This window comes from Gasterosteus aculeatus, chromosome 14, assembly GCF_964276395.1.
Source record: "Gasterosteus aculeatus chromosome 14, fGasAcu3.hap1.1, whole genome shotgun sequence".
Classification (NCBI taxonomy): domain Eukaryota; kingdom Metazoa; phylum Chordata; class Actinopteri; order Perciformes; family Gasterosteidae; genus Gasterosteus; species Gasterosteus aculeatus.
The window spans coordinates 16344743-16357434 of NC_135702.1; the positions used below are offsets into that span (position 1 = coordinate 16344743).

Consider the following 12692-nt stretch of genomic DNA (forward strand, 5'->3'; position numbering starts at 1 on the left):
TCTGCCTCCAGTCCAGTGACATTGAGTTTGCGATGCATCCGAATGTACAGAACACGAAGTCACTGAGCGGCCGTCTCGTCTGCTGTTGAAAGGATTCGCTTTGTTCCTGCAAGTCGCTTGACAAAAAGCCCAAAACGAACCTTGTTCCTTGTTGTTGATGCTCTCTGAAAGCGGTGATGACTGAGGGCGAGCGATTAGAACGGCACGGCGTGATTGTTAAGAATCTGATTCGTGTATATCCTATAAACACTGCTTATTATTAATATCCTAGTATGCAGTATTTGGAAACAAAAGATGTGCAAGTCAAAGGGTTCTTAATCGTTCATACATTTAGTTAGAAATGGTTGAAGCCAGATTTGATAAGGGACTAGCAATAATTGGCTGGGATACTATATTCAGATTGGGTAGACTGCTATATGGAGGAAATCCCTCCAGCTGTTGGCCGGTTCTTGGGTACTAACACGATCACGAGGGGTCGAGACTGTTCCAGGGGTCCTGTGCAATAATAGTTCCTCACTCGTGGATTGTGTAATGGATTAGTTTGAAGGAATCTTCAGATTTGAAGCCCTATAATCCACTTCAGTTGCGTTGACATTATCCTGCTTCACTCTACAATGTGAATTCTAGACCAATAGAATTGGAAGACACGTGTCTAATGACGTTGTTGAAAGACATCTTTAGATCATTTATCTATACATGGGGAAACCATTAAGGGGGAGATAAATAGGATAGAAATACCCAAATGTTCTTTCATAAGGTCAAATGTTCCTGGCGAAGTTGAGATTCTGTTGACTTTGGGTGGAAGATTAAATGTCTAACGCGGATATCTCATCATCTGCCACTGCAGGAAATGCTTTCATTTCTACACTTGAGCTGAATGAAATGCATGTAACGGCTGACCTTCTTTATATTGAGTTCTGTGCTTTCTTTCCCCTTCGATACCAAAGCTCTAGCAGAACTCCAGGTACAGATCCTCAGTGTGCTCCTCGTTCCTCCAAGCCGCTCATATAATGACCCGGACCTAAATGGTACATGACTGAACTAGAGGCGAGCAGCGTCCACTGTGATGTCTGCTACCGCCTCTGTGACATCACGTTGGCGTCCGGGCCTCTCCAGAGCCCCTCCCTCTCCTCTCTTGGGGGGCCCATAAAAGCCCTGAATGGGGCTTGGGGGGGACCAGCAGCGTCAATGTACCCTTTATGTCCTGTGGTTTGTTTAGACGCTGTCATTGTGTAACCACACACAGTCTGAGTGTGTCCCATCACTAAAATCCCAGTAGTCTAGTTTCTGTGGGACCCAATAAACAAACCTGGTCTTTATAACCTTCTGGTCTAACAGGCTGCTAATTTCCATTCCTTAACCCAAACACCGATACCACACGTTATCCATCCTCCCTAACAGCAACATTTACCATGTCAAGGACAACGGCTACAATTGTTCTCAAAGGTCCATGAATTTTAATCTTTTGAATTACAGGCCTGACTCAATTTGGTCCGAGTCTTTAACCAAACTGACTGACAAACCTTAACATGAAGTGCGTTTTTTCCTCCGTCAACCGTGAATGTTGTCCGCGCACATTGTGATGCGATGTGTTGCGTTGTGCTGAACGGTTTTCCTCGCTGCGGCAGGATGGCGTCCCAGCTTCAAATACTACAACATGTGGGTGTCCCTCGTCGGAGCCATCCTGTGCTGCGTGGTGATGTTTGTCATCAACTGGTGGGCGGCGCTCATGACCAACGTCATCGTTCTGGGGCTCTTCATCTACGTCAGCTACAAGAAGCCAGGTGACTTTCCATCCATTAATAAATGTATTTGTTATTGGGCTTCAGGGCCTGTGCTCATTTGAAAAGGCGAGGGTGACACTGCTAGCTTAGCCTAGCTGAACATATGGACATGTGGTCTCAGTACCTGTGCAATGACAAAGAGTAATCTAAGATAACCAGAAAAAAAGGTTTGTTTCTACTCACAATCTGTCTACGCTAACGTTAGCTAGCTTCCAGAAGGTTTGTTTTGTTTATTGTCCAAAAGGTCAATACTGCAGTGCAGAAGGACCATAACCTCAACCTCAGTGTGAAGGAATGTCCCCTTCTAGAAAAATGCTTCAGTGCAACAATGTGCGTTGTGCTGTCACACGATGGATCACATGTGACGGTCTTGTCATTTCTACATTTCACGTGTTCTATAGAATCTATACATAGAATCTATGCATAACGGCCTGAAATGACGCAGACAATTTGCTTTGTTGCGTTTCCAAGTACTGTTCCCTTTTACAAACGTTCCACTCGTAGGCGAGAGTTGGTGGATCCTGCTGCAACCCGTCACTGAGCCGTCAACACACATCTGTACACGTTGCGCACAAAGCTGCCTTTGCATTTCTGAGCGCGCGCACACCTGTGTGCGTGCTCAGTTTGACACGCAGCTACACACACACAGGCGGCCTTCCCGTTGCCCGCGACGCCACATGGGTCAGCCGCCCTCGGGCGCGACGGGACGACCCGTAAACACACCTCACAACTGCGCTTGTTTGTTTCTGCCCGCATGCGTCCTCCCCGCCAGATGTGAACTGGGGCTCGTCGACCCAGGCCCTGACCTACCACCAGGCCCTGACCCACACTCTGCACCTCAGCGGGGTGGAGGACCACATCAAGAACTTCAGGTACTCGGCATGAAGAGCACCTGCCTGTCGCTGCTGCTGGTAAAGCTGCAGCAGTGTCCATATGGCCCCGACAGTGTGACGCTGTAAGAAAGATGATCGCGGTGTCCAAATTTATAATTCTAATGTATTGGAATATTGTTCTAAGCATGAACCACATTTTTAGATATCAAAATCCGTATCAAGAAGGAAAAAATGGTATTGCAAAGACTATTGATACAGAAATCCTTCTATGTATAAATGTTGATGAACCACGAGCTTGACATCAACCTAAAGCAGCTGTTATTACTGTTCTGCGTCCGCCGTGTTCGTTTCTCAGAATGTGTTTGAGGACGTATTAGTGTCTGTTCCCATGGCAGCAAACAGCAGAGATTAAAAGGCATCTGATGGCGTCTTCAGTGGGTCCCTCTGAGCTCCCTCTCGGCTCCTTAGCGCCTCCACTAAATCCCTTGGTGCTTAACATATTTGCTTTCATGTGCGCTACTCCGCTCCCGTTTCTCCTCCTGGTCCTGTGTTATGGGAGCTGGAGGCCACTTTTAAAGGTCAGAAGAATCCGGCTCGGTCTAGTTTGTTTTTTTAAAAGCCAGAAATGTGATTTAACGCATTAATTAATTAAAGCCGACAATTATTGTATCAGGTTTGTTGTGGTATGTTGTATTCACTGGCACTGAATACACATACAAACCACGGAGAAAGAATGTGGACATTTTCATTGTTAATCTCTTCCGTGTGTGTGTGTGTGTGTGTGTGTGTGTGTGTGTGATATATATATTATATTAATTATGATGTTTTCCCTTGGCTTTGTGTGCCTGTAGACCCCAGTGTTTGGTGATGACCGGTTACCCCAACTCCCGTCCAGCTCTTCTGGATCTGGTCCACTCCTTCACGAAGAACGTGGGCCTGATGATGTGTGGTCATATTCGCACGGTGAGAAGATACTCTTTTGTTCTTCTTCTTTATTCTCAAACAACATAATGCAAAACCTCTAATTGTATTGCCTCAGAGACACTGCACCCATCCAATTCGTTAAATAAAATACAGCAAATGTGATTCAATATGTGAAGTTGACAAAGTCAAAGGTACGAAACCGTATTATTAATTGAAGAGTTAGTGAATCTAATTTTGTTTATTGTAAATAATAATGTATTTTATTAATACATTTTATTTAACCTTAAATCCTGAAACTGCATACAGCTTACACCTCCACCTGTACTTATTTGTGAGCCAGCTAACCCAACAGACGAATGGATTATAGCGGGGCTCTAAGTGTCAAAAATGACCTCCTGACCTGTGTAGAAACCGTCGGGGGGGAAGATGGTTAGAAGAATTCATTTAGGAAAGGAAGGCCGCAGTGTTTAGGGAATCCGACTCCACTTTCACCACGTTACGTAGTTCCCATTCGACGGGAGACACGAGTTGGTGACGTCAGTCTGCAGCGTGAAACTACAATTTCTTCAACAACAAAAATAAAAATAAAAATGCAGTACACACCCCCCCCCTACCACCATCCTCGACCCCAGCCTTCCTTTCCTACCCCAGGCCGACCACGTCACCTACACTGCCTTCTTCCACCTTAGGAACATCGCACGGACATTCGTTTGGATGCAAAGCGATAGCGTAATGAATAATTGAGTCGACCGTTTCACTGAAGGAAGTGAGCCGGACGTTTTGCACCAGAGCTCCTCGGTGGTGGAGCGTTAGTTCTCCTCCCGTATCCACGCTGTAAAAAGCCTTTAACGAGTCCCGTCCAGGCATTACTGCTGGAAGGGCCGGTTGAGTGGATGAATGCAGGCTCTGTGCAGTGCAGCCTGCCCCCCCCCCCCCCCCTCCCCGGCCCTCCTATTGCTTCCACGTGAAGTGACGTAAACAGTCTCGGCTAACGGCGTCGCATGCCGAGCAGCAGCTTTTCCTCAGAGGCAAACAAAGTCCCTGGCGAGGAGATTCGTGGCAGCACTTTGTTCTTCAGCTTGAGATCTCCCGTCTGTGACCTGATCCAACGGAGCATTCTGTGACGGCCGGCCTGGTGTGTGTGCAGTGTGAGGGCTCTACGGTTGGTTGTATTCACTGTGCGTGTGTGTGTCCACAGGGCTACAGAAGGCCAAACTTCAAAGAACTGGCCACAGACCAGGCCCGGTACCAGCGCTGGCTACTGAAGAACGAGACCAAGGCCTTCTACACGCCGGTGTTCGCCGAGGACATGAGGCAGGGGGCTCAGTACCTGCTCCAGGTAACGAGGGATCAGAACGTGTCCTCGCCTGTCGGTGTCCTAACGGCGTCCTAATGGCCGCGTATCAATGTCTCATTGGACTGCGTATGAACATGTGAAAACTGGATCACATTTAAAATATAGGAATGGATTGAATATTATTTTCTAATTGCATACAGCTGAAGTCCCACACAAACCGTGCGTTACTAAGGACGGCAGTTTTTAGCTTCAGGCATACTGAAGCTCACACATTGATATTATCAGTATTCCTTTTTCTTTATTTAATCAAAAAGTATGAAAATGATTCATCTTAATCCTGTTAAAAAACTAGTTTGAATATACATTGTTTAACTAAAATATTTGGTCATGTCCTGGTTGCTGAAAAATAAATCGGTTTACAGAAACTGTTGGTTTCATTTTTGGTGAAATATACTTATTTCAATGGAAACAATGAGGCTAATAAATCAAAGGCCGGGGTGGTCGTGGTGCTCCTTCGTTCCCAGTGAGCACTGATGAGAACGTGTGCAGCCTCGGGGTGACTTTGCCTTCCATCCTTCCCCCTCTAGGCGGCGGGCCTCGGCCGCCTCAAGCCGAACACCTTGGTGCTGGGCTTCAAGAACGACTGGAGGGACGGCGACATGATGAACGTGGAGACCTACATCAGCATGATCCAGTAAGTGGAGCCGCTTCAGAGCCCGACCGCGCTGCAGTATCCGCCCCACCAGAAGCATGACGGGCCCTGGGCGCGCCTCCTCACACCGTCGGGGTTTTAAGAAGGGATGCAGCTGTTAGTTAGTGTGGTAACCGGTGGTTTTCCAATTGTTTAAGTTACTGGCTGGTGGACGATGGTCTAGGTGGGGCTATCAATCAATGTCGGCAAACATCCCAGAACGATTTAATGCAAAACTACGGCACCCTCACAGGCCCTTGAGTCTAATAAATATCTGTAGACGGATCGCTAAATGTTCGTAGCATTCATTCACAACAGGAATCCTTGATGATCGTGCAGGTGTTTGGGGGTCGGTACAGCCCCCTTTAATGCTGCTAATAAGTAAAACCGGTCATAATTCATCTGATATTCTATCTTATTAGCATCCACTAACTGGACGTTGTTTGTCACTGGCCTCTTCCTTCCTCAACCCGCGAGGTTGGCGGTTCGAGTCCCATGTCGAAGTGCCCCTGAGCAAGACCCCTGACCCCTAATTGCTCCCCGGGCAAAAATGTATAAAGCCGTGTGTTAGAAATGCAATGTACGTCGCCTTGGATAAAAGCCTGTAATGTAATATGATCCAGTAATAATTACTGATAGATTACTAGGAGCTAATTGCTTCCAGCCGGAAGCCGTCCGGGCCCCTGCAGACTCGCTCGGGTTTGAGGTCATGTGAGCGAGTGGGGACTTGCGTCAAAGGAGTTCCTGTAAGCGTGAGGATTATGTTATTGGAGGTTGTTCAGCAAAACGGTGTTAAAATCATGTGTTCTGTGTGCTTCTGTTCCTTCTCAGCGATTCCTTTGACTTCCAGTTCGGTGCTGTCATTCTGCGACTGAAGGAGGGACTGGACGTGTCCCACATCCAGGGACCAGGTAACGCGTGTCCTCACACTACACGGTTCCACGCTGGGGTTTGGGGTTTGGGCTGTGCCTTCCAAAGTCAGAGAAAAGGTCAAATCGATAATGACGAGCAGCTGGCCGTGAAGCGCGTGGCCTTTTATAGGCCTCTGGCGTGTGGTTTTCAGGAGTGGCGGGAAAAAAAAGTGAACTTCAGCAACAGAGGTCGGTGGGGGTCAATCTCCAAACTGCTGCATGCTGCGTTTCCCAGTGTGTATGGTGACCGTATGTGTTGTCAGTCTGTGGTGAAAACACATTTATAACAAAATGCCACATCGCGCTTTTCCCCAAACAAGGAGCGGAGTTGTAAAGCAGAGACTCAAATGACATTAGATTTTATATTCTGGTAGAGGAAACGCTGCTATGCCATAAAATACATTTTTAATGCCAGAGGATCTGTATCCAAGTCAATTGATTCAAATGAAGGCCTTTCCTCACTGTGCTGCACTACAGTGAGGCAGCGTGGTTCCACTTTAGCACAACATTGCGCGTCATGATGGACCGTGTGCATGCGATGGGGAGCTCTGGTGCGCGGCCGGTAATACGGGTCCTCACTAGAATCCTACTGCAATGATCTTGCATACAGAGGTATGGCAGCTGGGATCCTTCTGACGGCTTCGTGTTCATCCAAGAGCGAAGCCGTCACAGCGATGAAGGTTCAAAGAGGTCTAGAAGCTCCGGTGAGACTTGAAACCGGTAGACCCTGTCATAATATTATGTTACAGCCTCATTCTCAAATGGATTCAATTCATTTGTTCTTCAGAACACATGAAGAACACACAACACCCCACGAGGGCAAAGTGGCAAAGCTTGATCAACTTTCTTTTTTTTAAATAAAGAGGAAGCTATAACATGTACATAAGTATTCAGAGACAATGCTTTGTTGAAGCACCGTTAGCAGCTGTTACAGCCTCAAGTCAAGTGGGCAGTTCCTTTCCACACATGACGCTTGGCATTCAGGCCAAAGGGTTCAATCTTTGAGAACAGAGGATTTTGTTCCTCTGCTCTGAGCGTCCTTCAGGTCCGCCGTGCGCTCAGTTTGCCTCCAGGGAGAGTCCTGGTGGTTCCAAACCTCTTCCATCTCCGGATGATGGAGGCCGCTCTGCTTACTGGGACCTTCAATGCTGCAGACATGTTTCTGTAGCCGTCTTCAGATCGGTGCCTCGGTAGGATTCTTTAGACACCGTGACCTGGTTTGTGCACCGACATGTCAATTTATTTATACTAGATTTGCAAAAAACTTCCAAAGATACTTTCTCTTTGTCATTATGGGGTGTTGTGTGTAGTAAAAATAAATGTAATCCATTTTGGAATAAGGCTGTAACATATGGAAATGTGGAAAAGGTGCAGCGCTGTGGACACTTTCCAGATGCTGTGTGTGAGAGATAAATGATAAATCACTGGATTGGACCGTTTCTGTCACTTAAGAGTTCCTGTGTCGTCATTTCTAAAGGATTGTTCTTTCTTCTCGCTCTGCTTCCCGTGCTTCTCGTCTCCCCCTCCCCCTCCTCGCCTTGTTTCCTTCCAGATGATTTGTTGTCCTCCCAGGAGAAGTCCTCTGGGATGAAAGATGTCATCGTGTCCATAGATACCAGCAAAGACTCTGACGCAGACTCGTCCAAGCCGTCGTCCAAGGCCACCAGCATCCAGAACAGCCCGGCTATGCAGAAAGGTCCGTGCACACGCACGCACACACACACACACCGATTAGGATATGACACCACAGTGCGTTCATGTCACTCAAACACCACCTGTGATCAGGACAGAGGAGGCGGGCGAACTGTCCCCCGTCTCTCTGCCCGCTCAGCGCGACGCTCGTGTTGGACGCGACACGCGTGGTGGCAATAAACGCCCCCAATATCCTTCTGGCGATGAAGTGAATCCTCCTACGGCACCTGCGCGCGTCCTAGAGAGGACTTCCTCCGCTGTGCCTCTACACACAAACACCGCGCCGAGCAGGAAGTCGCCTCAGTGACTCCGGTCGTCCCACTGGGCCCAGTTTGTGAGTCCACTGAGAGAGACCCACGCACAACTCCACAACTAGTTCTCTGGTTGCACACAAGCCGTCCCATAGAAACCAGAAACAGAAATACCCCAATACTCAAATTGCTTCTGTACGTTTAGTTTATTTCCTTTCTTTATCCGGAGGTGTGTGTGTGTGTGTGTTTGTGTGTGTGTGTGTGTTAGTGGCGGTAATGATAAAGGGTGCACACACATTGTGAAGACGAATGCCTTGATTGGGGTAATCCTCTTATTCCCAGCCGGAGCTCTTGCTGCACCTTGTGTGTCTGTGCAGTGACTTGGAGCTCATCCGTGTGGATCTGATCCCCTTTGTGTGGAGCGAACACGGTGAACTCTCACCCGTGACTCGTTACCGCCGTGAACCGCATCTGGATTCATGGAACCTCGTCTGTAAGCCGATGGCACATCGAATCCACCTTTCACCTCGATTCTCTCCTTTTGTCTCATTTCCCAGATGAGGACGAGGACGGCAAAGCTACGACTCAGCCCCTGTTGAAAAAAGGCAGGAGATCCACTTTATTGTGTTGCCTTAAACTTTTCTCTTTCTCCGCTCTGTTTTTTTTAAATCTTAACCCTCGTCTTTGTATCACCTCGTTTCTCGCTGCGTATCTTGAATTCCTCTTGTGTCAACACCCCGTCCCTGCTGCCTCCGGTCCATCTCTGACCTGCTGGCTTTGAGGAGAGCGTTTGGTGTCTCCTCTCTTTCTTCTGCTCTCCTTTTAACAGCTGCCAGCTCGTAGCTTGAGCCGCTCTCTGAAGCCGTCCTGTCTGTTTGTGCCTTCAACTCAATCCAAGTCTGGACTATTTAATGTTGTCAGCGCGTGCCAACGCTTCCATTTCCTCCTCCTGTCTTCAGTCCCCGCTGCTGCTTCTCGCTCAAACTGTCTCTGGCTTTCTCCTCCAGGATGAAAACTGCTCTCCTGTTTTCATGTCTCCAGCTAACGGCTCTCCTTTCCTCTTGACGGTGTTTCCCCGAGCTCAAAGGATCCCCCCAAACCCGGTGTTCATGTTCTGAGGAGGGCTGCAGAGAGAGAGACTTTGGTAGACCCGTTAGCTTCTCTTGAATACCGTTAGGTACTGGATTATTATCAGTTTATAGCCACTGACGTGTAAAATAGATTTTTAGGACTCTTTCTTCCTCCTTCAGTTCAATTCATTTTATTTTGTAGAGCCCAAAATCGCAAATTACAAATTAGCCTCAGAGGGCTTTACAGTCTGAACACATACAACATCCTCTGTCCCGAAACCACCATCAGCACAGGAAAAACTCCCCAAACAATGAAAAAACCCTTCCAAGAGAGAAAAAAGGGAAGAAACCTTAGTGAGAACGTCAGAGGAGGATCCGTCTCCTGATGGACAGACTACAATGACGTCATGTGTACAGAATGAACAATGTATAATACATGAGACTATATGACAGGAATGATTCAAGTAACTGTGAGTAGTAAACCAGACGCACAGCAGGACCACTGCAGGGACCACCACCATCACATAGAACCACCATCACATAGAACCACCATCACATAGAACCACCATCACATAGAACCACCATCAGATAGAACCACCGTCACATAGAACCACCGTCACATAGAACCACCATCAGATAGAACCACCATCACATAGAACCACCATCAGATAGAACCACCGTCACATAGAACCACCGTCACATAGAACCACCGTCAGATAGAACCACCATCACATAGAACCACCATCACATAGAACCACCATCAGATAGAACCACCGTCACATAGAACCACCGTCACATAGAACCACCGTCAGATAGAACCACCGTCAGATAGAACCACCGTCAGATAGAACCACCGTCAGATAGAACCACCGTCAGATAGAACCACCGTCACATAGAACCACCGTCACATAGAACCACCGTCAGATAGGACCACCGTCAGATAGGACCACCGTCAGATAGGACCACCGTCACATAGAGCCTCCGTCACATAGAGCCTCCGTCACATAGAAGCACCGTCAGATAGAACCACCGTCAGATAGAACCACCGTCAGATAGAACCTAAAGCCTAAAACCTCGTTGTACCTGAAGCCGAGTCGATCTTAAAACCTCCTTGAATAGAAAATGTGCCAAGTTGAAGCCGAAATAAATAAGCCGCAAAACTCGTATAAATATAAATGTTGCGGGGAAACACCGATCAGTACTGCCCGATGACTTTGCTTCCTGTCTTTATTAACGTTGTGCGCCGTGTTGCTGAGCGCTCGCATCAAACCGACGCTCCATGAGCTACACACGGACGTGTACTTCCTGTCCCACCCTCGGGACTCCTCGCAACGCCCCGGCCCGCCTCAATGCTCCCGTTGTGTGTTTGTGCGCGCAGACAAGAAGAGCCCCAGCGTCCCGCTGAACGTGTCCGACCAGCGGCTGCTGGAGGCCAGCCAGCAGTTCCTGAAGAAGCAAGGGAAGGGCACGGTGGACGTGTGGTGGCTGTTTGACGACGGAGGTGGGTCACCCAGTAGACCGGTCCTGGTCCACGCTGCTCTGAGAGCCGAGCGGCCGTGTTTGTACATGCAGGAGAGCGAGCGTCGCCCTCCTGTTGCCTCTCTGGCGGTTCTGTCGGCAGGTAGTGGAGACGCCGCACTGCTCCGTTCATGGTCACAACATGAATGATGATGTCATCTGTATCCCTAAAAGTAAATGCAAAAAAATCCAAACTCCCACTGAAATGTGCTTTTAGCAAATGAGGCGGCACAATTTGTTCTGTGTTGGGGGGAGATTTGGGGGTAGGAAGTCAATTTGAACTGAGTGGATAAAAAGAATGATTTAGAATGAGGCCAATTCAGCCTTGGTGTGATTAGGACGTATAATGACAACAAGAAAAGCCATAAATGCACCAGACTGATGACTTTAACTGTTCATCATTTAATAAACTATCTATGATGCATTTGCTATCTGGAGATGTGTGCTGAACCCTTTCTTCTCCATTGATTATTTATTCTATTATTTATTTCATTTCTGAAGCCACTATCAGTCGAGCGCCATTTGGGTGGCTGCTGTCAACGGGTCAGCTGTAAGACGGCGATCAATCCCCCGCTGTGCGGAAGCTCGGATCCATTAGCGAGGTGTCGATCGGGCCAACGCGTTGACACGACTCACTCTGACACACTGTCAGCAGTGTGTAAAGATGTGACCAGAGGCGCGGCTGGTGTATTCACGACCGTGTGGCATCTGCCGCTTCCTATGCGGCACGTCGCCGCCGCGTCCCCAATGGCAGCCGGCGTGGACACGCGTCGCTCAGGCAAAGTGGCTTCTGGGGCGTCGGCAGGTGTTGATGGTGTCGATGTGGCAGAAGGCCGGCGATGACCAGCTGTTTGTTTCCCGTCCAGGTCTGACCCTGCTCATCCCCTACCTGCTGACCAACAAGAAGAGGTGGAAGGACTGCAAGATCCGCGTCTTCATCGGCGGCAAGATCAACAGGATCGATCACGACCGCCGAGCGTGAGTGCAGCCATGATGAAGATGACGATGATACTGACAACTACAGAATGTCTTTAAACGCCAAAGAAAGCGTTATATCGTCATAATGATGTAAATAATAAGGCCCCTCCCACCCAAAATTGCCCGTTAAAATTTCTAGCAAACAGCCGGTGTTCTTTTTGGAGTTTAAAATGAGGACATTTTCCATGTGCCACATTAGCATGACGGCTAATTCCCCGAGTGAACGGGCAAAGACGGGAACAGTGTTGCCGGGTTGGTCTCTCGACCAATCGGTGGAGCAGCTAAAGATGCAGTGAACATCCTGTCCGCTTTGAGCCTGTATCCCCTCGGTTAAGTCTCAATAGGAACATCATGTGCGACCACAAGCTTCCTTGTTGTTTTAGGGAGAAGCTTTTCCCATCGACTGGTCGCCACGAAGTAGGTCCACCCAAACTTCTACTCAGAGCCATTAATGCATCATTAGTTTGCTCATGGGTCATGGTATTGATATCTTGGGTTGAGCTGCATGCTTCCGACCAATTACGAGGAGGACAAACGCGGGCACAATGGCGCCTGCCGTGGCCGCCCTGTTGACCTCAGTCGACGTGGCACCAGTGCTCTGTCTCTGCGGCGGTGACCGTCCATCCGCCCATTTCTCTTTGCTTATCTGGGGTCGGGTCGCGGCGGCAGCAGGTCGACCCGGACTCAGTGTGGGATGCCGAGGCGCTCCCAGACCAGCTGGGATATGAACTCTGTCTCCTGGG

General features: G+C 48.5%; 1 protein-coding gene across 4 annotated transcripts in view; it reads left to right on the top strand.

Moving 5' to 3' along the window:
* The window catches only part of slc12a2 (solute carrier family 12 member 2), a 39175-nt gene that overhangs the window by 20884 nt on the left and 5599 nt on the right, over positions 1 to 12692 (top strand). The window contains exons 14-23 of one of the 4 annotated variants that reach the window (XM_040197033.2): positions 1629 to 1784; positions 2557 to 2656; positions 3469 to 3580; positions 4740 to 4880; positions 5426 to 5532; positions 6361 to 6440; positions 7993 to 8136; positions 8941 to 8988; positions 10832 to 10954; positions 11838 to 11949. In XM_040197033.2, the coding sequence (XP_040052967.2) occupies positions 1629 to 1784; positions 2557 to 2656; positions 3469 to 3580; positions 4740 to 4880; positions 5426 to 5532; positions 6361 to 6440; positions 7993 to 8136; positions 8941 to 8988; positions 10832 to 10954; positions 11838 to 11949 (1123 nt within the window). Of the gene's footprint in view, positions 1 to 1628; positions 1785 to 2556; positions 2657 to 3468; positions 3581 to 4739; positions 4881 to 5425; positions 5533 to 6360; positions 6441 to 7992; positions 8137 to 8940; positions 8989 to 10831; positions 11075 to 11472; positions 11746 to 11837; positions 11950 to 12692 lie in introns of those variants that run through there. The other 3 variants (XM_078088362.1, XM_078088363.1, XM_040197034.2) reach the window with 3 other exon arrangements.